At 49.8% G+C, this 21,648-nt stretch overlaps 8 protein-coding genes across 8 annotated transcripts; 2 read left to right on the forward strand and 6 right to left on the reverse strand.

Annotated features, from left to right (window-relative positions):
* Positions 1 to 190: 190 nt before the first annotated feature.
* Positions 191 to 2,761, reverse strand: LTR84_009657 (uncharacterized protein; the record flags this gene model as incomplete). The annotated part of the gene is made up of 2 exons (XM_064853196.1): positions 191 to 2,608; positions 2,663 to 2,761. 2 exons carry the CDS (start codon positions 2,759 to 2,761, stop codon positions 191 to 193), a joined length of 2,517 nt encoding a protein of 838 aa, XP_064709595.1.
* A 1,476-nt stretch (positions 2,762 to 4,237) lies between these two features.
* On the forward strand, positions 4,238 to 5,805 carry LTR84_009658 (uncharacterized protein; the record flags this gene model as incomplete). Its single annotated transcript, XM_064853197.1, has 2 exons — positions 4,238 to 4,286; positions 4,523 to 5,805. The coding sequence occupies 2 exons, from the start codon at positions 4,238 to 4,240 to the stop codon at positions 5,803 to 5,805; spliced, it is 1,332 nt and encodes a 443-aa protein (XP_064709596.1).
* A 516-nt stretch (positions 5,806 to 6,321) lies between these two features.
* LTR84_009659 (uncharacterized protein) lies at positions 6,322 to 7,878 on the reverse strand (the record flags this gene model as incomplete). The annotated part of the gene is made up of 1 exon (XM_064853198.1): positions 6,322 to 7,878. One exon carries the CDS (start codon positions 7,876 to 7,878, stop codon positions 6,322 to 6,324), a length of 1,557 nt encoding a protein of 518 aa, XP_064709597.1.
* Positions 7,879 to 9,007: 1,129 nt separating this feature from the next.
* Positions 9,008 to 10,484, forward strand: ARP3 (Arp2/3 complex subunit, actin nucleation center; the record flags this gene model as incomplete). Its single annotated transcript, XM_064853199.1, has 4 exons — positions 9,008 to 9,042; positions 9,092 to 9,114; positions 9,172 to 9,533; positions 9,585 to 10,484. 4 exons carry the CDS (start codon positions 9,008 to 9,010, stop codon positions 10,482 to 10,484), a joined length of 1,320 nt encoding a protein of 439 aa, XP_064709598.1.
* Positions 10,485 to 10,743: 259 nt separating this feature from the next.
* Positions 10,744 to 12,735, reverse strand: LTR84_009661 (uncharacterized protein; the record flags this gene model as incomplete). Its single annotated transcript, XM_064853200.1, has 1 exon — positions 10,744 to 12,735. One exon carries the CDS (start codon positions 12,733 to 12,735, stop codon positions 10,744 to 10,746), a length of 1,992 nt encoding a protein of 663 aa, XP_064709599.1.
* Positions 12,736 to 13,313: 578 nt separating this feature from the next.
* LTR84_009662 (uncharacterized protein) lies at positions 13,314 to 14,112 on the reverse strand (the record flags this gene model as incomplete). Its single annotated transcript, XM_064853201.1, has 2 exons — positions 13,314 to 13,732; positions 13,812 to 14,112. 2 exons carry the CDS (start codon positions 14,110 to 14,112, stop codon positions 13,314 to 13,316), a joined length of 720 nt encoding a protein of 239 aa, XP_064709600.1.
* Positions 14,113 to 15,539: 1,427 nt separating this feature from the next.
* Positions 15,540 to 17,837, reverse strand: PRP43 (DEAH-box ATP-dependent RNA helicase prp43; the record flags this gene model as incomplete). Its single annotated transcript, XM_064853202.1, has 1 exon — positions 15,540 to 17,837. One exon carries the CDS (start codon positions 17,835 to 17,837, stop codon positions 15,540 to 15,542), a length of 2,298 nt encoding a protein of 765 aa, XP_064709601.1.
* A 437-nt stretch (positions 17,838 to 18,274) lies between these two features.
* Positions 18,275 to 19,384, reverse strand: LTR84_009664 (uncharacterized protein; the record flags this gene model as incomplete). The annotated part of the gene is made up of 3 exons (XM_064853203.1): positions 18,275 to 18,887; positions 18,946 to 19,228; positions 19,279 to 19,384. 3 exons carry the CDS (start codon positions 19,382 to 19,384, stop codon positions 18,275 to 18,277), a joined length of 1,002 nt encoding a protein of 333 aa, XP_064709602.1.
* Positions 19,385 to 21,648: the final 2,264 nt, after the last annotated feature.

Raw genomic sequence — 21,648 nt, forward strand, 5'->3', positions numbered from 1 at the left:
CACCGGATCATCTAATCCGTCTCTATCCGTAATGATATTTTGCTTGCAATCATCGGACAACAAACTCCATAAATGATTTTTGGGTATAAAGTGGAGCAAATGCTCTATTGTTTTGCATTCGCATCATGTCGTAAGCAGCCGGCCGTAATTCGGACCATGGCGGATGGCCATCACCAAGAATTAAAATCGCTCATGGCTTGTTGATTTGCACAAAGACCTTGAGGACCTCGACACCGATTTGAAGCAGTTCCGGATCCTTGGTCTTTTTCAAACACGTTTTCAGTTTTTCCGTGGCGTTGTTTGCTTGGAATAATTCTTTCGCTTGTAACGCCACCTTTTCGTCTTCATTGCAAACAAGATTTCTCAGCACAACCAACCCTCGATGCACCACCCCTGAATCATCATCTTGGCAAAGCTCTAGTAGAATCTCTGGTGTCCTCTTGAACTCCAGAATTGCCGAAATCACAGACGCAGACTGGTCTGTTAGCATAGCCAGTGCACCGCCAGCCGCTCGGCGAGTGGGTAGGTCGTCGACGTCCGCCATGGCAACAAGAATGTGAAGTCTCTGGCTTGCTCTTTTGGAACCATCTGCAAATTTCTCTGCACCAGAGGGTATAACAGTCAAGTTGCAAATGAGTTCGGTGGCTGCACGCCGAAGCATACTATTATTCCCCAGTTGTAGATCTTCGATGTCATCCCATGCACCTTTTATGATGCTACTTGCTGCTGTCGCCTCGGCAGCCGATGCAAGGTTGGTCAGGGCGAGAAGACTTTCGAAGACAGGGAGTAGATCTCTTGCTTGATCAGCTAGACCAGCGCTGGCAGGAGCCTTGAGTAAAGACACCAGAGGAGGAACCGCATCTGTAATATGCGGCGTTGAGCCAGCTGCAAAGACGTGTGAAGGATTTAGGGAGATCAGAATTCTGGCCAAGGCATGAGCAGCGTCAATATTGGCTGGGTTGGTACTGTCCTTCGGTTGAAGATTTCTTTGTGCGTGGATTATCAACAACTTAACAGCTCCCTGTTGTGCGATCTTTCCCCTATCTTTTGAATTTTTAGCAAGGGACAGGAGTATTCGATCTGTAAGTTGGGCGGTAGCCGGTGATCTTCCCTTGTTCAACTTTGACAATGTCGGGACAATGCCAGCTTCAACCACTGCTGTACATCGCGCACGAACATGATCATCGTTTTCGAGGGGACTTGGATCGGCCGCCTTGGTAGCATTTGCGTAAGCTTTCAATTGAGTCATCTTTTTCTGCTCGTCCGAGAGATTTGGCCTATATTGTGTGAGATTGGAGAAGACGCTCAAGCCACCCACCACGACCTCAGGAGAATCGTGATTGGAATCAAGGGCCTTCAACAGAGCGACGAGAAAATCCCTGTCTTTGGCAAGAGATTCTTTGACCTCTGATTTCAAAGATGTGTACGCAAGGCCTTCAATCGAGTCAGAAACGTTTCTCCCCTCTTCAACAGTGAGGGTAGTCTTGAAAAGATCAACGAGTTCACTAACATCATCATCCGCCATGTTGGCTCTCTGTTCTCCCACTTTCACACCCGAAGTTCTTAATTTTGCCAGAGTAGTGGCAGCAATGGATGGTTGTTTGCCCATCCCATTGCTGACCTTGTGAGATAACCAAGAGGCACAATGTTGGGCAATTGCTGTGCGGCACGCTCCATCGATACACGCAGCATTCAATAGTATGAGGAAGGCGTCATGAACGAGTGTGCTGCTGAATTGCCGTCCGAGAAGAGGCATCAAAGATGTAAGGAAGCCTTCTGTCAAAAACAGTTGCGCTGCAATGCTGGGAATAACGGGAAAGAGACTGGCGGCAGCAGAGAATGCGAGAACGAGGTCATCGCCCTTTTGTCGCGTCACATGTGATGTAACGTAGTTGGTAAAAAAAGCTTGAGCGGCAGATTCGTCGGTGGAGAAGAATTTGGATAGGACGAGAGTGGCTTGGCCACGTACATCTGAGGGAAGTCTCAAGTCCAAGCTGCCCATAAGAGCTTCGAATGCTTCTTCATCCACAAAGGTATGCAACCGTTGAGGGTCGGCAATGAGAAGAAGGGCAATACCCTTCAAAGCTCTGCCGTCATGATCATGACCAGTTTCCATTAATTTGGCCAGAAACAGTTGGAAAAGATCATCCTCAACACGAAGTCTTGCATCCTCACTGGACCAGATTTTATCATCGAGCACCACTGAGCGAAGACAATTTGCAGCGTCGTCGCCTCGTTCGTAGACGTTGTCGAAGAATTCTGTAGTTGAGGCTTGAAGTTCTGAAGCAAAATATTGTCGTACTTGAGGGCTCTGTCTGGCGAGTTCGGCAATGATAAAATTCTGATCCTCCGACATGGAGGTTTGGTTGCACTCCAAAATGATCTGAAGACAATCCAGAGCCACAGATCCAGCGTTGGCAGCATCAGAACCTCGCAAGTATGCTACTGCCTCAGAACCGGCAGCATTATTGTGATAGAGAGCATATCTGCGACACAAATCCAGGAGTGGCGAATTGTCCTGATCATTGTGGATTTCTCGGAAAGCGGCTTGGACATCGGCATTGTCATGACCAAGAGCAGCCGCTTCTCGAAGCTTCCTCGAAGCTTTCTGTTTCAGGGAATTAGATCATAAGGACAGATGCAGGATAGGATTGAGACTTGCCGCTTTATCTCCAGTATTAGACAACTCGACGGCTTCTTTAGCCAAGACTGAAGCACGTTCTTCGGAGAGCTGACGGGTCATCCGCTGCACTGCCGCCATTGATGACATTTGGGATAAGAGTGGTCGGCGGTCAGTTGCAGTGGAGAGGTGGATGGGGGAAGAAAAGGAGGGAGAAAATGGCGAAATCCGAGGGGGGTGTTGGGGGATGGGTGAGATTAAGAAGTAAACGGCATGCCCTGATAGATGGAGGTCTACTGGATTGGAAATAGGCGATGGCGGAAGAGAAGAAAGTTGGAACTTGGTAGAAGGCGAAGGCGAAGGCCGTCAGCTGATGAGAATGAGGTGTTCAAGTTTGGATGGATGGTGTATTAACTAATGTTGGATGCCAGTGTTGGATAGCGAGTGCAAGGGCGAAATCCGCCGAGAGGCGACGGACGGAGAGAGTAGTGGCTTAGGTAGTGAGGCTGGCGGAGATAAAGGAGGATGCCAGAGTTGAGTGAGGTGGGAGAAAAAATTAAACCAAAGCGAGCAGTGCCTCGTAACGATTGGTGACGAATTGCTTCTTCAAGGCAGGAACAATGCCAGAATAAGGCAAACAACAGAACCGAGGTATGGGATAGGTTGTTGATTGTTAATGTGGATGTGGACAGGTGAGGAAAGGGTTCGAACAGAGTGGACACGTGGGATGGAAAATTCGAAGTAGTGGAGGATGAAAAATGTCGAGATGGACTCGGATAGAGACCGAGATGAGATAGCGACAATAATGAATGAGAGAGGCAGTGGCAGTGGCAGTGGCAGTGGAAGTTGTAAACGGGAAGGGATGGGCAACTCGAAGTTGAAGGACTCGCGACGGATAGTCACTCTTGAACGTCCGCACCGATTACCGGCAGCTTAAGGGCGTAGTAACTAGTAATGGTGAAGTACTTGGACCTGGACGGGGACGGTTGTGCTGATTTTAAGGCTTAAATTTGAAATTAGCATGTGCTCCATTTCTGACTCATGGACTCCCGCCTTCAGGCTCCGCTGGGACCTGTTCTACGTGTGTATCAACCATCCCTTTGATTGTAACACATTCAGATGCTCCTCTCCATCCATCAAATCAACAGCCCACGTTGACAGATCGTTGGATTATCTCTCCATTTCCGTCACTGTCAGGTGCTGAGAATTGGAATCCTCAACTAACATCATTTGCAGACGGATCAGCCAGCACCGGGCTCAAAGTCAATTAGGCTCTATTGTTATTGTTATGGTAATTGATTTCTCGGGCGACGTGCCGTGGCTTGGTTGAAAGTAAGGTCGGTCCAGGCGTCCCCTACAGGCTACTGGTGGCTCACAGGCACTATGAGCCACCAGGCACAAGCGCTTCGGACTAAGTACTACGCGCGCAGAAGTACTCCCGGCACCCCCACGGCCTGTGGCTCGGTGACTTCAAGTTGAATAAGGCTGATGCCCTGGAAAAACGGGCCGACTACACCCCAACGTCTCAACGTCACGTTTCTCGTTCAATATCATTTCTCTTCATCCATCTTGTCTTGATCATATCCATCTTCACGAGCCCACCCTTAGCCCAGAACAATGAATGCTCTCGACATCACAGCCGAGCAGTTCGAGAAGCCATCACATGGTAAGTCAGGTCTACCTTCCAGGCTAATCTCAATCCTGCATCTTTTTACCCCATCTCGCATCAGCCCACCGTTACAACTTCGGTCCAGACCCCGAAAATCGGACCCCCTTGGTGCTGATTCCTGACCGCTTGCCTTCTCAATCCAATCATGTGACATCCCATTACCATCCCAAGGCTCTCCTATCCTTTCGGATTTGATATGGCATCTGAACAAGGCTGAGTGTGTTTTTCATCAGAGCTCTCGCCATCATTACTCACCATCATTCTCGACACTAACCCTGCCGCCTGGTCACTGTTATTACCCACGCTCACACTTTCATCAACTGTCGCAAACATTCTGGTCTTTATCAATGCCCATTTGGCAGGGAACTACCTCAACAAGGTTGGTGTCATCGCGTCTCACTGCGACAAAGCACAATGGCTTTATCCCACTCCCACCGAACAACGTCTTCCATCTCGCTTGATCCAGGAGCGACAAAAGCGTCAAGCCGGTCAACCATCACATCGCACTCAGACGCAGTCTCAGGACCTATCCGACTCCACCAAGCGCCTCAGACTCAGCAATGGATCACCATCACTCAACCTTAAGCCTCCAACGGCGACAACGACATCGACCCCCTCGACGACAGAAACGGCCGGTAACAAGTACCGACCCTTCCGTCTGGTCGAGGAAGAACTGATCAAAAATCTCTCCAACTTGCTTTCCAGCACCACACCAGACGTCGTCTCCAGCAGCACATCGACCATGATCGCTGGAGCATTGACATTGGCACTAAGCCACATCAACCGTGAGTCGATCAGCTATGCCGAATCCCTTATCGGCACAACCACAAACATGGACACCGACGGCACCGACGGCATCCCATCAACATCCGAAGCCACCAGCACGGTACTCCAATCGCGGATCCTACTGATCTCCGCCTCACCCTCGACAGATCTCGCACATCAATACATCCCCATTATGAACGCCATATTCGCGTGTCAGCGCCTATCGATTCCAATTGACATCCTCCAACTTCCCCTCCCACTCCCAAACCCAAACCCCAACCCCAAACAACCAGCCTCAAACCCACCATCGTCCTCATCACCATCGACCACACCCACAACCACGGGCTCCAACTCGACCGTCTTCCTCCAACAAGCCGCCGACGCCACCAAAGGCATCTTCATCCCCGTGCGCCTAAAATCCCCAACCTCCTCGTCCTCCTCATCCACCACAGCGACCACATCCGCCTCACAATCCCTACTGACCTACCTCCTGACCTCGTTCCTGCCCTCGCCGACAACGCGGGGCGCACACCTGATCCTCCCCACACGCATCGACGTCGACTTCCGCGCCGCGTGCTTCTGCCACCGCAACGTCGTCTCCACGGGCTTCGTCTGCAGCATCTGTCTGAGCATCTTCTGCTCGGTGCCCGAGAACGGCGACTGCTTGACCTGTGGCACGCACCTCACGTTGGGGAATTATGGTGCAAGACCGGCCGTTGTGGCAAGACGGAGGAAGGCAAGGGCAAGATGATTGTTGCGAGCTCTTCTCGCCAGGGAGGGGAGAGATGGGTGGATGGGTTCTACTGGCGCTACCGTAGCTTGGGGTCGCCATTCTATATCTCAAAAGAGGATTCTACAAAAAGCTAATCTGCAATCATGTATGAAAATATCACGGAATGATGGTCGTCTCTGGACCTGCTCAGAGGGCAACGATACTAGATTGACTATCTAGGTGGTGAACTCCCATCAGGATATCTGAGAATCACATCGAGGTGTAAGAAATACAGATACTGCGGCGTCTGCGAGTCTCCATAATTGTAGGTCTGGTGTTGCTCTGGCGTTGCTGCTTCTTTGACCTTGTCCCACATTGGGCGTCAAGATGGCAATCCATCTCAGGTAGCTCTTGTGTGCTTGCATTAGCAGGTTGGAACTGTTGGTCTCTCAAAATTTCCAGAGAATTCCCCTTTGCGTTTGTCTCCGTATGTTTCAGGTTGGGCGCCTAGGCGTTGCTTCGAAGGCGACATGAGTGCGCCGGGAAGGTCTCTCACTAGCGCGGAGGACGAGCATGCTTGGCCCGAGACACTCTTCCGCCTTGTGCGATTGCACCATGTCCTTTGCTCCGTGACATTGTACAGACAGGTTTTCGTTCCTCTGAGTGCATCGATGCCAGGGCAAACGAGTCTGTGTTGTGTCCGAAATAGAAGTAGATCCCTTCACGAGACTTTTTGACTGCAAGAATACCAATCGCACCGGCGCAATGGCTCTTGCTCACTCCTGGGTGCCTCATAAAATCGTTCTGAATGACAGAATGCATCGCTTCATCCTCATGGCAGGCTAGCAGCCGACCATTCTCTTTCTTCACTGAGGCATAGATTCGATCTGCAGCTGTAGCAGCAGCAGCAGTGGTTGCCATGTGTTCCCCGGTCCCGCTGGTGACGGTGGCTACACAAGTCTCGGTTGGATCCTGTGGGTCGATCGGTATGACTGCAGTGCCAATTCCGACAAGTGCTGCTGGTCCACAGCGGCCTTTGTGTTTCATACCAATTCCCCCGGAAGATGAGCCTGCGGCTATCCGTCCAAAGCAATCTATCGCAATGGCTCCCACTGTGTCGGTGATGTAGTCTTCCCGGTCGTCCTCAAACCCCTCGAACGGCTCTTCGTCATTATCAGATCCATGATCGCCATCGCCATAGACGTAATCCTTATGCGAGCCATCATAAGATCCACTCAACTTTTGTCTTTTTGGAGCAGATGCCGTGAACTGCATATTGTCATCAATTGCTTCTTCGTTGTACGCGTTCTCAATTGAAGTGCTCTGTACATGAGTGGGTGTAACAACTCTGTCTTCCGCACTATTGACCAAGGACGGTACATCTGCCGTTGATGCTACCAGAGGACGGCTAAGGGCTGGAAGTCGAGCAAGACTAGGACGATGCACAGAAGCAGATGGAGTTGGCGGGGTTGTTGTTATTGTTGGTGTCGTGCTCATGTTTGGTGTGTGATGGAGCGAGCTTGATTGTACCCACGCATTTACTGCGCGTAGATGTCCCGGGTTGTCAGTCGGTGCCTCGTTACGTTGATGGTCCTCAAGATCCTGTCTCCATCTGATCCAACGGTCATGGGCAGATTGAGAGATTAAAAAGTCGAAAGGGAGGATGGGGATGCCCTTGTCAGCGGCATAGTCAGTTGCGCCACTGCCAACAAGAAGAATGGGTGGAACACGTTGTAGAGACATTGGCTTGGTAGATTCGTCCAAGACGAGACGTGCAACCGCGATGGGATTTTTGACCTGCCGAATAGCACCAACTGCACCACTTCGGCCATAATGATCAACCAGAGTGGCGTCACATTCAACATGACCATCCATTGTCAAATTGCTGCCGTAGCCAGCATTGGTGATCTCCTTATCTTCGAGCATTCGAATGGCCATTTCGACAGCATCAGTGGCATCTCCTCCGTTCTTCAATATAGCCATGCCCACCTTGGCAGCATCGTTCACGGCATTGAGATGAACCCTTTCGTTTTGGTGACTGTGATACCCGGCTCCAGCATGGATGAAGATGGCGCAAAGGTCGCCGCCTTCTTGGGGTGGTCGACGTGGCATTTGAGGATCCTCAACTAGAGCGAGACATGAAACCTGGTGTCGTCGAATTGGGCTTGGTACCTACGAGAGCCTGTGCTCGAAATTTGTTAGTGCGAGATACAGAACTCAAGGCCACGGAGAGGGAAATACAGGAGGATGCAGAGATGACTTTATAGGAGGGCTGTAGCTCGAGAAAGACCTGGCTTGACGAGAGGGTCGAGGAAGCAAAGTGAATCCAAGTCAGCTCGAGCACAGAGGCGAGGCGTTGAGGCAGATTCGAGAAGGGTCAGAAGATCGGATTGAGCAGCGTGAAAGAATGTAATGTGGCTTTCTGCCAGTAAGACGTATCGAATTAAGAGTGCCTCGTGAGGCAGTGTGAGACGAAGAATACCTGAAGGATGTGGTCAAGAGTGAGTGTGTCTATGTTTGGCGAACATCCACAAACAATGCACACCAATGACTTCACAATCTGTATGCCTTCAACTCAAGAAAGAATGAACGTGGGTGACCCTTCGGCCACTACCTGCCGTTGCAAACTCTAGTGCACCTTCGAAGATTCTCGGCAGCCTTGTTCGTCGCAAAATGAAGATCTGAACCTCTCCATACCTACCTAGATACTAATGATGACATCGAGACATATTCAGATTCCAGTTACCCACTAATACTTTCTGCAAGAACGTGCTACTAGACCATTTTTCTTACATGCTCCAAAGGGTAAAACCGGGAGTGTTGCGTATGGCAGCAGAAAAGTGGCAGTCGTGACCACGGTTCAATGTTGTATAAAAAGTGGTGGCAGAATTTGTGCAGTCAGAGCCAAGAGACCACCACCGCCTTGGATGACGACGGATCACGTGAATTGGAGGCCAGCACGGCTGGAGCAGCATCCCACTATGTCCAAGTCAATTGTCTGTCTCACTCGCACTGGGTATCAAAGCTGCCTGCGACCAGCAACACCCAACACAATATCAAGTGTCTGCCGTTGTATTGCAGGAAGTCGACAGACAGTGCCTCACACTCTTCGACTTGCCACTCACCCACTGGCCATGAGGATACAAAGCCTCCGTCAATTCAACTAGCAGCCCTCTTCCCCACCTTACTCTACCTCACTCTCTACATTGCTGCTGCACTTGACGTCTACCATCATCTCAATATGGCGTCCCAAACACCGGCCGTTGTCATGGACAAGTGAGTTGTCAAACAATCTCTGTGGATCAAATACTAACCCTCGATACAGCGGAACCGGCTTCTCCAAACTCGGTATACCATATCCCTTCCCGATCTCACGTCCACCACTCTGACATGAAACTTCTATAGGATTCGCCGGAAACGATGCTCCTTCATGGGTGTTCCCCACTGCTATCGCGACAAAAGGCCCTGCTGCCGGAGGTGGTGGAACGGGCTCTGGAAGACCTGCTGTTGCAAACAAGCCTTCTTATTTGACTGGCGGAGCAGGTGCCAGTTCCAACTTGGCTGGAAAACGCGGGACAGAAGATCTTGACTTTTTCATCGGAGATGAGGCCCTTGCTGCCGGCGCTGGCCCTGGCTATGGTGTCCACTATCCGATCCGTCACGGTCAGATTGAGAACTGGGATCACATGGAACGCTTCTGGTCCAACTCCATCTTCAAATACCTAAGAGTCGAGCCTGAAGATCACTACTTCCTTCTCACTGAACCTGTAAGCTGTTTGGCATGCTGATTAATTCTTATTCACTGACACCTTTCACAGCCTCTAAATCCTCCAGAGAACCGAGAAAACACTGCCGAAATCATGTTCGAATCGTTCAATTGCGCCGGTCTTTACATCGCCGTACAAGCCGTTCTGGCACTGGCAGCGTCTTGGACTTCCTCCAAAGTGACAGACAGATCACTTACAGGAACAGTCATTGATTCTGGAGACGGTGTCACCCACGTTATCCCGGTTGCTGAGGGTTACGTTATTGGGTCGTCGATCAAAAGCATCCCAATTGCTGGTCGAGACATCACATATTTTGTTCAGAGTCTTCTACGAGATCGAGGCGAACCAGACAGCAGTTTGAAAACAGCAGAAAAGGTCAAGGAAGAATATTGCTATGTCTGCCCGGATATGGTCAAGGAATTTGCCCGTTATGACCGAGAGCCTGATCGGTTCCTCAAGCACACTGTCACAGCCCCTAATGGCAGATCTGTCTCCATTGACGTTGGCTACGAACGCTTCCTCGCACCTGAGATCTTTTTCAATCCAGAAATATACTCCTCCGACTTTTTGACCCCTCTACCAACAGTGGTGGATGGCGTTATTCAATCCTCGCCAATTGATGTCCGTCGAGGGCTGTACAAGAATATTGTTCTATCTGGTGGCTCGACTCTATACAAAGACTTTGGCCGCAGATTGCAGCGAGATATCCGACATTTGGTGGATGCACGTATCAAGGCGTCTGAGACACGAAGTGGAGGAGCCCGGAGTGGTGGGTTAGAAGTCCAGGTCGTAACGCACAAACGACAAAGACATGGACCGTGGTTCGGAGGCAGCTTGCTTGGACAGACCCCGGAGTTCCGGAGTTATTGCCACACAAAAGCAGAGTACGATGAGATAGGCCCCAGTATTGTCAGGAGGTTTGCCCTCCTTGGTGGACCTGGTAGCACTTAGACTTGCCATTAAAAGCAATTGATGATGGTAGATTGGCGAAAGCAACTCTAACCCTACGCCCAATGAAAGACAATGAATACCATGAAACGATTTTCATCTTCCTTCTAGTAGGTAATCTATGACAATAGTGTTTATACAGTTGCGGTGAATTTTTGAAAGTGCCACACGAGCAGGCGTGTGCATAGTCTTCTTGTATAGTAAGACCGAACCTTCTCCAATACCAGCCCAACACAACATCTCATACTGAGAAGCATCGACATTACTTCTCACCATCCAGCCCACCCACCCCAGGCATATCACGCACACGATTCAAGACACAAACGCCCTCGACATGACTCGTCTGCGGAAAGAAGTCAAAGCCGCGCAACGACTCAATCTCATATCTCCAATTGCCACCGAAGCCCTGCACCAACAGGCCCACATCCCTTGCCTGCGTATGCACATTACAACTGATATAGATGACCCTCCTGGCCCCGAACTGGCACAACTGCTGTAAGAAATCCAGTGACGCGCCTTTGCGCGGCGGGTCCATGAGCACGAGGCTCTCCCCTGGCGGGAAAGGCACGTCCTGGAATAATGTCGAGGCGTCGGCTGTGATGAAACCTGCGTTGGCGAGCTTGTTGTATTCTGCGTTCTTGCGCGCGGATTTGATCCCGTGGATGTCGACGTCGATGCCGAGCGTTGATGTGAACGAAGGGGCGAGCGAGACGGCGAAGAGCCCGGAGCCGCAGTACGCGTCCAGGAGGTATTTGATTGGTGCTTCCCACGGGGTGGCAGTGACGGCGGTGGATTTTGGGGTTGTGGTCGGGGTGCATTGTTGGCGGACGTAGTTGATGCAGGTCGCGAGGATCGAGTTGTTGTTTTGGAAGAATGAGTTCGCCACGTTCTCGAATATTGTGTCGCCCACGTATTCCGTCGACATGCCTTTGTGGTCCGAGACACATGTCTTGGTGTCTTCATGTGTGGCATAGGTGAGTTTGAGCTCTGGCTTGTTTGGCTCAGGGAATGTGATTTCGCTTTTTAGCGGTTCCTCCAGTGGCACTGCATAGAAGGCCGCGTCGCTTGTTGCATCTGTTGAGGGTGCTGCCACATCGTGGGTTGTGTTCTCTTTGGAGAGTTGGTCGCCGTTGGCAGGCATTGATGGGTTTTCGGAAGACTCGTGCTTTGTGCGTCGTGTTGACTCCCGGAGCAGGATTGTGGCGCCCTTGCTATTTGTGAACTTTTTATCACGGATCTTTTGCCGTTCAACTTTCATTCCTTCATTGACAATGGGCGTTCCGATAGGGCAGTGCTCAATGTCCAGGACTTTGCCTCGAGCTCCACCTTTGTAGTTGAATCCAATGGGCCTGTGCTCAGACGAATTACCAGGGGAAAGTTTATCGTAATGAGGCGTTAGTTTCGTCCTATAGCCGTACTCCAACGGTGATCCAATGGTGTCGCCCACGGGCGGAATCAGTGACTGGTCGAGGTTCGAGAAGCGCTGGAACGCTCTCTCCACAATGGATTTCTTGTGTAATAGTTGTTCGGTATATGGCAGCATCTGAAGCTGGCAACCCGAACATTTGGTGAAATATTTACAGCCGGGGGTGACACCTTCGCGCTTCTCAGACGGCCGCAAGACTTTCAGGAAGTCAGTCATGGTGTACACATCGTTAGGGACCTGCGGAAACGTCTTCGCCAGTACTCTGTCACCCGGAACAGAAAATGGTACAACGAAGACATGGTCATGCTCCTTTGAGTACGCAAGTCCATCTCCCGTTGAGGACAGCTGTTCAATCTCGAGCTCAAGCTCTGTCATGCTCGACAGAATTGGTGTTTTGAGGCGCTTGGTCGTGCCCATGTTTGATGACTCTGTTACTGGAGCGGTGTTCGCCCCATCGCCATTGGAATTTGATCGATGCTTCGCTAGAAGCGCATTGCCCTCGTACGCGAGGACTTCCGCTGGCAGTCCTTCGGTGAGCCGATGGGGCCCACTGAGCAGCTGACGCTTGGAACGTGCTGACTTCATCATTGCCAATTTTACTGCATCATAGAGTCCCGTTAAAGGATCTGCTTCTATTCGAAATTTCTTGCTTCCATGTGAGCTCAAGGGTTCTGGCTCTGATCGGTAATCAGTGGTTTTGTTCTTGGAAAATGTCGGTGATTGTCGTCGACTCCTGTCCTGAGGTTGATACCGAGATCGATTTGCTGTGGAGAGGAACCTTCGGCCTGCCGAAAAGTAATATGTCTGCAATGAGCGGCCTGCGAACATGAATATGATTACGAGCGGCACTAATCAGCCAAAGGTGAGATCAGACAGATACTCAAGTGATGGCTAGGAGAAAGGCAGCGTCACGGATTTTGAAGTCTAGAAAAATATTGATCACGTGGGAGATCTATTCTTGGCCGAAGCCAATCAGATAAGATTAATTTGAAGGTTAATGATGATTATGTAATAATGATACTTATGTAATCCTATTTCCACACCCTTTTAATCGTGAAGAACTCGAAGGCAGCCAGCCTTTTCTCAGGACAGACACTGTATAATGGCTTCTATATAGGTCATCGCGTAATTGCGTTAGCAAGGTATCGAGAAGCTCCTTCGAGAAGAATCGAAAATCAACTGTCACTGATCTAGGTGTGGCCAGATCGCTTCAAGTGGCGTCTGAATGTATCTCCAGAATTCGACCTTCGCAGGGGCTTTCAGGTGCAAAGTCCAGAGAAGAGTTCCTGTGCCGTCACTATGGTCGAGTGCGCTCCCCAGAATCCAAAATATTATCGTTGTCCACCATCATCTGGTCCATAATTCGCGCAAAATGTCTACATATGTGGGCCACGGCTACTCATGACCTATCCAAGATCATCACTTCGTACCGGGCTTATTGAAGGACTTCTCGACACAGCCAGAGCTCGCAGATCCTCGAAGGCAGGACTGGCACGCAGCCTCGATGACCTTTCCATCTGTATCGGTCTAGACACTGGCTTCGTTTTCTCAAACAACGGCTTTTCTGCCTCAGCATACATGTCAGTGGCTGAAAATCGTAGCGCAGCGAGCTCCACTGGGCCATCCCGCGCATTGACAGGCGTTCGTGACTTGAAGCGACGGGTGAATTCTTCCTCTGTCAGTCCGACACTCATTATCTCCTGTGGTTCCAGGGTGTCCTCCTTGGAAATCGTTATGGACATATAAGCTGGTGCTGGTGAGAAGGGGGGGCGGGGAGATGACAGTGTCGACGATGTGGCGGTGTTGCGAGCCAAAGACATAAGATCTGCGAATATACTTAGTACTTAATGTCAACTTCATTCAATACGTACTGTACTTAGTATCGTTAGGTGAGAGTTACTAACCTCGACCCATCCCAGGATTTTGCAACGGAGCTGATATCTGGATCTGGCGCCCACTTCTCCGAGCCCCCCTTCGTCGCCGGCAATAGAAGATGGCAAGGCATACTAGAGTGGTTACAACTACCCCAACTGCTGCCGCGGCTCCGGCCACAGCTATCAGGCTCACCGAGTTTGACTTCGACGCTGGGGGTGATGATGAAGACACTTCGACTGCTCTTGATTGCATAATATCCTTGAAGGAATGCCGTCGGCCAGAGGCCAGAGCTAGACCGAAACCGACCTCGTAGGTGTCGGGTCCGGGCATTATGGAATGGCGTGTATCAGATTTGATACTTGAATCTCGACGGAATCTCGACGTTAATGAACAAACTGTCGTCTTAGCCGTGCTTTAGTCAAGTATGCCGAGGGATGATACTTGGTATCGCGATGAGTACCTAGTACTCTTGTACCGTGTATGGCAATGGAGACATAGGACGATAAGCAGTAAGTACTTAATGTAGTACTCAGTAAGTAGTATTTAGAACCTAGGGGTTTGGAGCATAGTCCGACGAGGCAAAAGCAAATAGATAGAATTAAACACAAGTGAAAAAGCAGGCAATCAGAACTTGAACCTCTGGAACCCACCAAGCGGATAAAGAACCCATCGTTGACCCTTGCTACTAAGTACTACTCACCAGCAGCCACCGTCGAGAGCAATGCCTGGCTTGGGAACCAGGAGAAGGCTGGAGCCATCACGGCGTCTCCGTCTTGCGTGCACGCGACAGACGGACTTGCGAAAGGAAAGGCAATCCACCCCAGTCATCCCATATGCGGGAAGGGCGAGTGCTCGGTGGCTATGCTGATGAGTCTTACTCGTATTCCCCCCTGCCGGCAGAGAAACTTTGATAACAAGCACCCTGGAGTTCATAACCTTGCTTCCAAATGGCCATTGAGGGATGTCATCCAGACATCAAGCCTCACGACTATTCGGCGAGGTACTTAGTATACCGAGGACGAACAGCGGGTCGGTGAGGCTGAGGTTTCGTGAATATTGTGAATCATAAGTACTCAAAACTGTGATGTTTGTTGATCTGGGGTTGTGGACTGATTTGGTATCTGAGAGGAAATACGGTCTTTGAAATCATATTGGGTACTTAATACTTAGTACTTAGTATCTTGTAACCAAGAAGGTGGTGGATACTGTACTGGACGTAGTACTTGATGCATCAAACTCTTTTGTCAGGAACGATTTTTGTTCGAGATCAGAGTTGGTTTATTTGAGCAAATCTTGGCTTCTCTAGGCGGTTAGCCCGGGCATCTTAGGGAGTAACTAGTGCCTAAGAGGCGTCTTGTTCTAAGCTACTGGCACTGTTCACTTTGCAATTTGCATAATTTTACACCTGAACTTCTCTCAATGATTCCAGAGGGATCTCTTTGACCAGGCCAGGTTCATAACTCAGCTTGACCAACATATTCCAGTTTGGACAGAGCGGAAGAGCAAGGTCCATGCACAATTGCTGACAAGCCTGCTGGTAAGAGATGCAGGGGTACTAGTATTGGAGTTGTCCCTCACCGCTTACAAAACCATATGGAATGCCTAGCGCACCAATAAGATACTCGCCAGTGTTCACCAAACAGCGGGAATTTCGGAGCGAGCAAAACCCATGCTGCCCACCGCATACTTTCTATTCATAACAGCATGCAAGGGGCATGAATAACACTTTCTATCATTGATGAAATCGTGGCAATCTTTCACCTCCGGTCTTTGTTCTTCTGTCTTCGTGCAATCCTCTCACTTAGTCGTGTAAGAGCCGTCTTGACTTCGCCCTTGGGGAAAGAGTCGATATCGTAGTAGCCGGGCGCAAGATCCAGGAGCCACTCGCCTCGGATACCAGTCACTGTGCGGATGTAGTTCTTGCTCGTGAGAACGAATTCATTGTAAATGACCCAGTCGTTTTCCTGTTCGAGCACTGTACTGGGGTGCAATAGAACAGTCTGATTGTCTTTGACAGTCGTGTATGTCTTTCCGTTGGCTTCCTTCTTTGCCACCTGCATAAAGAAACCAGACACCAAGGCTCGTCGAATGTTCTCGTAATATTTCTTGTCCTCGAATGGCGTCGACATCAATTCGAGTTCTTCTCGTTCCATTATGCGTTTCAATTGGAGCCGAACATTATCTGCGGACTGAAGTGCACGCAGACTCAGGAAGTGGTCATGACACCATTGGCGTGGATTTGCTTGTGCCTCTGCTCCTTTGAATGCATGGTAGACGTTGAGGAGAGTGAGGTGATCTCCGTCGGGATGAGCGAATAGGTTCTTCATCTCGTCTGCACGCTTTCTTGCAGATGCTGGACGTACAAACACCTGAGGAACAGAAATCAACGCTGTCAAACTTAGAATTTCATTCGAGCAATAGAACTCTGGCGATGAGATGAGCATGACAGCAAGGGCGGGATCCAGAGGAAATTCTGATGCCAGTCGGCCCATAGTAGTCAGGTTCCCATCGTCATCAAGGCAAGCAAGATAGTTCAACTCCTCTAGTGCTCGCATTAGAGTCTCAGGAGCAGGCGGATCCATCAGGTCGAAATGCACCAAATCGTCAACTCCGAGCTTCTTCAATTCCAAGACTGTTGACGACAAATTCGATCTCAAGACTTCAGGATATGTCTGCTCGATAAGCTCTTTCTTAAATGCACCCTCTGTGTAGAGACGGAAGCACTTTCCAGGACGGGTACGACCTGCACGACCTGCACGTTGCTGAGCAGACGCTTTTGAGATTGGAGAAACGAGGAGAGATTCAACACGAATTCGGGGATTATAGACCTTTTGCTTCGAAAAACCCGGGTCGACCACATAGACAATACCATCAATTGTCAAAGAGGTCTCCGCAATATTGGTTGCAATGATACATTTCCGCCCGGCTCGTCCACCTGGACGGCGAGGTGCGGGTGCGGGTTCGAAGATCTTCTGCTGCTGTGCCGGTGGTAGGGAACCATACAGAGGATATACTTTCATGGGTCCAGCGTCTGCCTCTCTGATCATTTCGTCTGCTTCCAGAGAAATTTTGCGGCACGCATCCTCAATCTCTTCTTCACCAGTGAGGAACAATAGGATGTCACCGTCTGCTTCTGTGGCATGAATTTGGAGCACTGTTCTGATTGCGGCCTCAACATAATCACGCTCGGGTTCAGGTGTGTAGAAGATCTCAACGGGATGTGTTCGACCAGGGACCGCAAGCAAGGGCGCTTCCATGAAATACCGCTGGAATTTTTGAGCATCCAAAGTTGCAGACATGATGATAAGCTTGAGATCAGGTCTTCGTACAACCACCTCCTTGAGGAGACCCATCAATACGTCGGTGGCGAGAGTACGTTCATGGGCTTCATCCAAAATGATCGTGCTGTACCTGGTCAAGTTGTGGTCATTCATGGCTTCTCGAAGAAGCATCCCGTCGGTCATATACTTGAGGATAGTCTTTTGACTGGTCATATCTTCGAATCGAATGCTGTATCCCACTTCCTCTCCCAGCTTGACATCCATTTCTTGCGCCACTCGTTCTGCGACTGACATGGCAGCTACTCTGCGAGGCTGCGTACAAGCGACCAACTTTCGTTGTTGCTGGGGTAGGTCATCATAGAGGACGAATTGGGGGATTTGTGTGGTCTTGCCAGAACCTGTCTCTCCGACAAAAACCAATATTTGTGACTGTTGGTACAGTTTCAGAAACTCGTCTCGCTGGGCGTGAACCGGGAGGTCTCGTCGAGTCCGCAAGATGGAGAAGTATCTGTCTGAGACATTTCGGCCTGTGAACGGATTGATCTTGCTATCCTCAGCGTCGCGGGCAAGGGCAGAAGTGGTTTGATGTCTTTGGAAATTTGCGAGAGGGCTCTCTGAGACGGACTGTGGTGTAGAATAGCCACTGCTGTGGCCATTGGACCCATTTTCGTACATATGGGCAAGATATGGGTTGTCTCGAGGGTTCATCTCGTTCGATGTCTTCTGTCGCTTTGCAGGCGTGCCGTCTGGATTGTCGGACCTCTTTGCTGCCATTGTTTGGGTAGGGATTCAATGTCGAAGTGGGCTGTCCCAGTTAACGATGCGCCGTTCTGGTGGATGGTATGCCACGGTTCAAAGAATGCTTTGTTCACTTGGGATTTTGTAGCAGGGAATTTATGATCACCATGACCAGGATGAAAGCAGTGAGAATAACGCGAGATCAATCCTACTCACAAATTTTGTGAAGGCGCAAACGAGCCAGGCACAATTTCAAGGTCAAAAAAATGTCGGGTTGCTACGGGGGATCATTGATGTCAACATACATTTTCCTTTTCGGGATCTATGGTCAATCATATATTTGCTAACCGCTGATTCATTGTCAAAAATGAAGACCGTGGATAGATGTCTTATCACCTTTCCTGCCAGGTACCATCATTATTTAGTATTATGTAGATGTAGTGTCTATTATACAAAAAGGAGCCATCCAAACATTATTCGAAAGGGTTCGGTCCCAGATTCTCCTTGCAAACCGTTCTCCCGTCAATGAGATGCAATTTGGGAATGCCTGAGGGGACAGGCGGCACAACAGCTTCCTCACGACACGGCCTCCAAGTTGTAGCTCTCTGTGTCTCCATTTGCTTTGGAGTGTGCGTCATCCCACTGAAGGGGCATCTACTGACCTCATTGCTTTGGCGGACTTGCTCTGGCGTCCTACCAAGGCTGGTCGTACTCTTCCCAGATCTCCCGGATGAAACAGAAGATGGTCGTCCTTCTGAACTGCTATCATCACTTCTCTGGTTCCCCAAAATCCTGTGTCCATTGATATAGCCTTCTGGTTCAGCCGCTTCGGCCTGTACCTCCTCTTCGACAAATTCATCGTCGAATTCTTGGCCATCAATTAAGTGCCATTTAGCCATCAAGTCATTTTGTATCCAGATGACTTTGCCTATTGCTTTCACAATTGCGATTTTCTGGAGCAGTTCAAGACGAGGATGTGAGAGGATGGCCTCTGTCATAGCATCTTGGATGTACCCTAGGCAGGCGCCTAAGAAAATATAATCGACGTGCAGTGGGTTTTTACGCCCCTTTCCAACGTGCATAAGACTGTGGCATGTCAGACACGGTTCAACTTGAACAACAGAACGCGGATTTCAAATCATACCCGACTTTATCCAGGTATTGCCAGTACTCCATTTTGCTCGGGTCCGAGTTTAGCTTGGTAAGGTACCATCTCAAGAACATCTTACGATGTCGAATTTGAGACCCTTCCTCCTTGACCCACTCATCAGGGTCTTCCTCGCGCCTGCTGTCCCTTGTCGAGAACACCCGGGCAGTAATATCATGCATCAGCAGCTTCTTGTAAACCATATTTACAATTGCTGGAATGATCTGCTTGATATACTTTTGTCCATCTATCAGAGCCACGACATCGTCTGCATCGACACCTAGTCAGCTGACTGAAGTCCACATGAGGGTATGACAAGTGGTGATGTACCTGCACTGAATTCAAGAAATTGTTGCAAGTATTGCACTCTAACAGGTAGTGAAGTGTAGAGTTCTCTCCTATCAACATGCTCCATGTTCTTTGGTAGAGCAGCCATATCGCACGATGGTGGTCTCACAAATATCGTGTGCTTCTAAGGGGTTTCGTTATCACTCACAGATCGGTCAGTCGCAGCCCTCGGACGTTTGAGGCAATGGGCATTTCATTGTAGATATATACTGGTACTGGGCCCAATCTTCACCACCGCTCAGAGTATTGACCAAGAGCGGAATCAAAGCGGTGGATCGGTATCCCATTTGAAGCCATCTTATTCATGATAAGTGGACATCTCCACTAGACACGTGTGTGGCGTGGCGTGATATTCGGGTCTTTCAGTGTAAAGGTTGTCACTTTGAGCATCAACGGTTCGCTAAGAAGGAATCATAACACCACTTTGAAAAATATTTCTGCAGAAGACCCCTGTTTCAATGCTTTGCAGTGTGCTTTAGCAGCTCATCGCCCGGAAAGTGGCTCCGGCCTTCACCGTGAAATTTGTAGTGTCTCGGGCAACCACAGGCACCATATTTTAGCCCCTGCGACATATTCCGAATTTTTTGGTCAGAGCAGTCTCGTTGCGAGGTGGTCATGCCTTGGTACCTGGGGATAAATATGTACATAAGTTGTGGATTTGTGACTTGTGAGAGCCTTGGTACTTCTAGTCAGCGGCCTTGGATTGGCCCCGAGAAATTGGCTCTCCCAAAAATAGTGAACCCATGATTTACCGGATGATGAACCGGCAACTACCGAAGTCAACAACGTTGACCGGGAAGGTGTCTTGGCTTTTGACCAACAAGGTGTCTGAAATTTAGTGTGACACTTACCATACATTTCAATGACCTCTCCTTTATGATTTAAACGCCGTTCAAGGTTCAGGCCTCTGGGAACCAACTAGTCTAGTCTCCTAAATATGAAGGAGAGATAAACCCAGTTGTTTCTGAGGGAATTCGGAAGAGAGCGGAACAGTAACTGCCAGATTCGTCTGTTTAGCATACGGACAGGTTTTTGAGATTTGCCAGGCGAGGCTCTGATCCCTGAACGATTCGCTTGCATAGTGGGTCATCGCCAAACGGTTGACCTGCATTCTAAGGGTGATTCTGGAAGCCGAAGACGCTTGGTTGGCCCGCCCCTGGTGAACGGTGTAATCGCGGTGCCTGGTATGTGGAGTCCGGACGGATCACCTTCTCCCCTTTGTTCTCAACCTTTCTTCGACAAAAAGGGTCCTTCGGAATACAAGGGTGATGATTCGGACAAGAACGAGAATCAAGCTACTAGTACTCGTAACTGACCATGGTCGATATTCGAGACGAGCCTGAGATCCACCCGCTAACTGGGTATGGACATTGCATCTTACCCTCGTCGAAAAACGTGCTGGGGAACAAACTGTGATCCTCGCGAGAATCATTAGCGGCTGCAAGTGTGACGAACATTTGTGGGCATGTCTTCTCGTATCGTAGGCTCGCACGATCGATTGGTAACATGATACCACACAACATGGTGTTGGTGTTGGAAATGAAAATACCTCCGAGGAAACGGTCGGTGTACTCGGAGAGTATGCAGTTTCTGACCTTGGTATCAGACTTACTGCCCAAACCACGATGAGCCAGGTGCTCGGTAGTCTTGTTACTGGTAATGTGGAGCGTCTCACGACGTGGCCAATGCTTGAACAGTGGAAAAGGTTGGTAAAAAAACGTGGAATGAGATCATTGAGAAGCTAGAACGAAGTCCCCCTGCTCAGGGATGACATTGAGTTGGCGAATTGCACCTTTGAGCATTGAAGAACAGAGAGGACAACAACCAAACTCGGAGCCGACAGCTGGGACCGACCAGCTTGCATCACTGGCATTTCATTGGTAGCGACGGCATGAGAAACTAGCAGCGGTGTGAAGATTGAAGAACCCTCGCCCGGTAAAGACTCTCTCGGAGCATTCACGCACGAGGCTTCAGCCTCGCTTGTCGTGTCACTTACCAGCAGCGTGTAAGTCACGCCTAGCAGCGCAGACATTCACTAATCCAACCACTCACCTTCAAATATCAAAGTCCTGGAATTTCCTCCAACATACCACAATTCAGGCAGTGTAGTGCAGCCGTTGTCACATTTGTCCCCCTACATTCGTAGGTGTGTATGTGGGTTTGGCGGTGGGGCCTTCTCCTGGACAGGACGGCTGCAATTAAAGCGCCCTGTGAGGGGAAGGCAATAATGCATTCTGGACAACCTGTCTTTAGGAGAAGTTATCAGCTAGTTCGCTGTTGGTTAGTGCAGCTTGAGGACTGAGGGTCGAGGGATTGGGATCTGGGGGAACTGAGGGAAGCCCATATCACCGC

Source organism: Exophiala bonariae (assembly GCF_035927105.1).
Source record: "Exophiala bonariae strain CCFEE 5792 chromosome Unknown scaffold_4, whole genome shotgun sequence".
In the NCBI taxonomy this organism is placed as follows: Eukaryota; Fungi; Ascomycota; class Eurotiomycetes; order Chaetothyriales; family Herpotrichiellaceae; genus Exophiala; species Exophiala bonariae.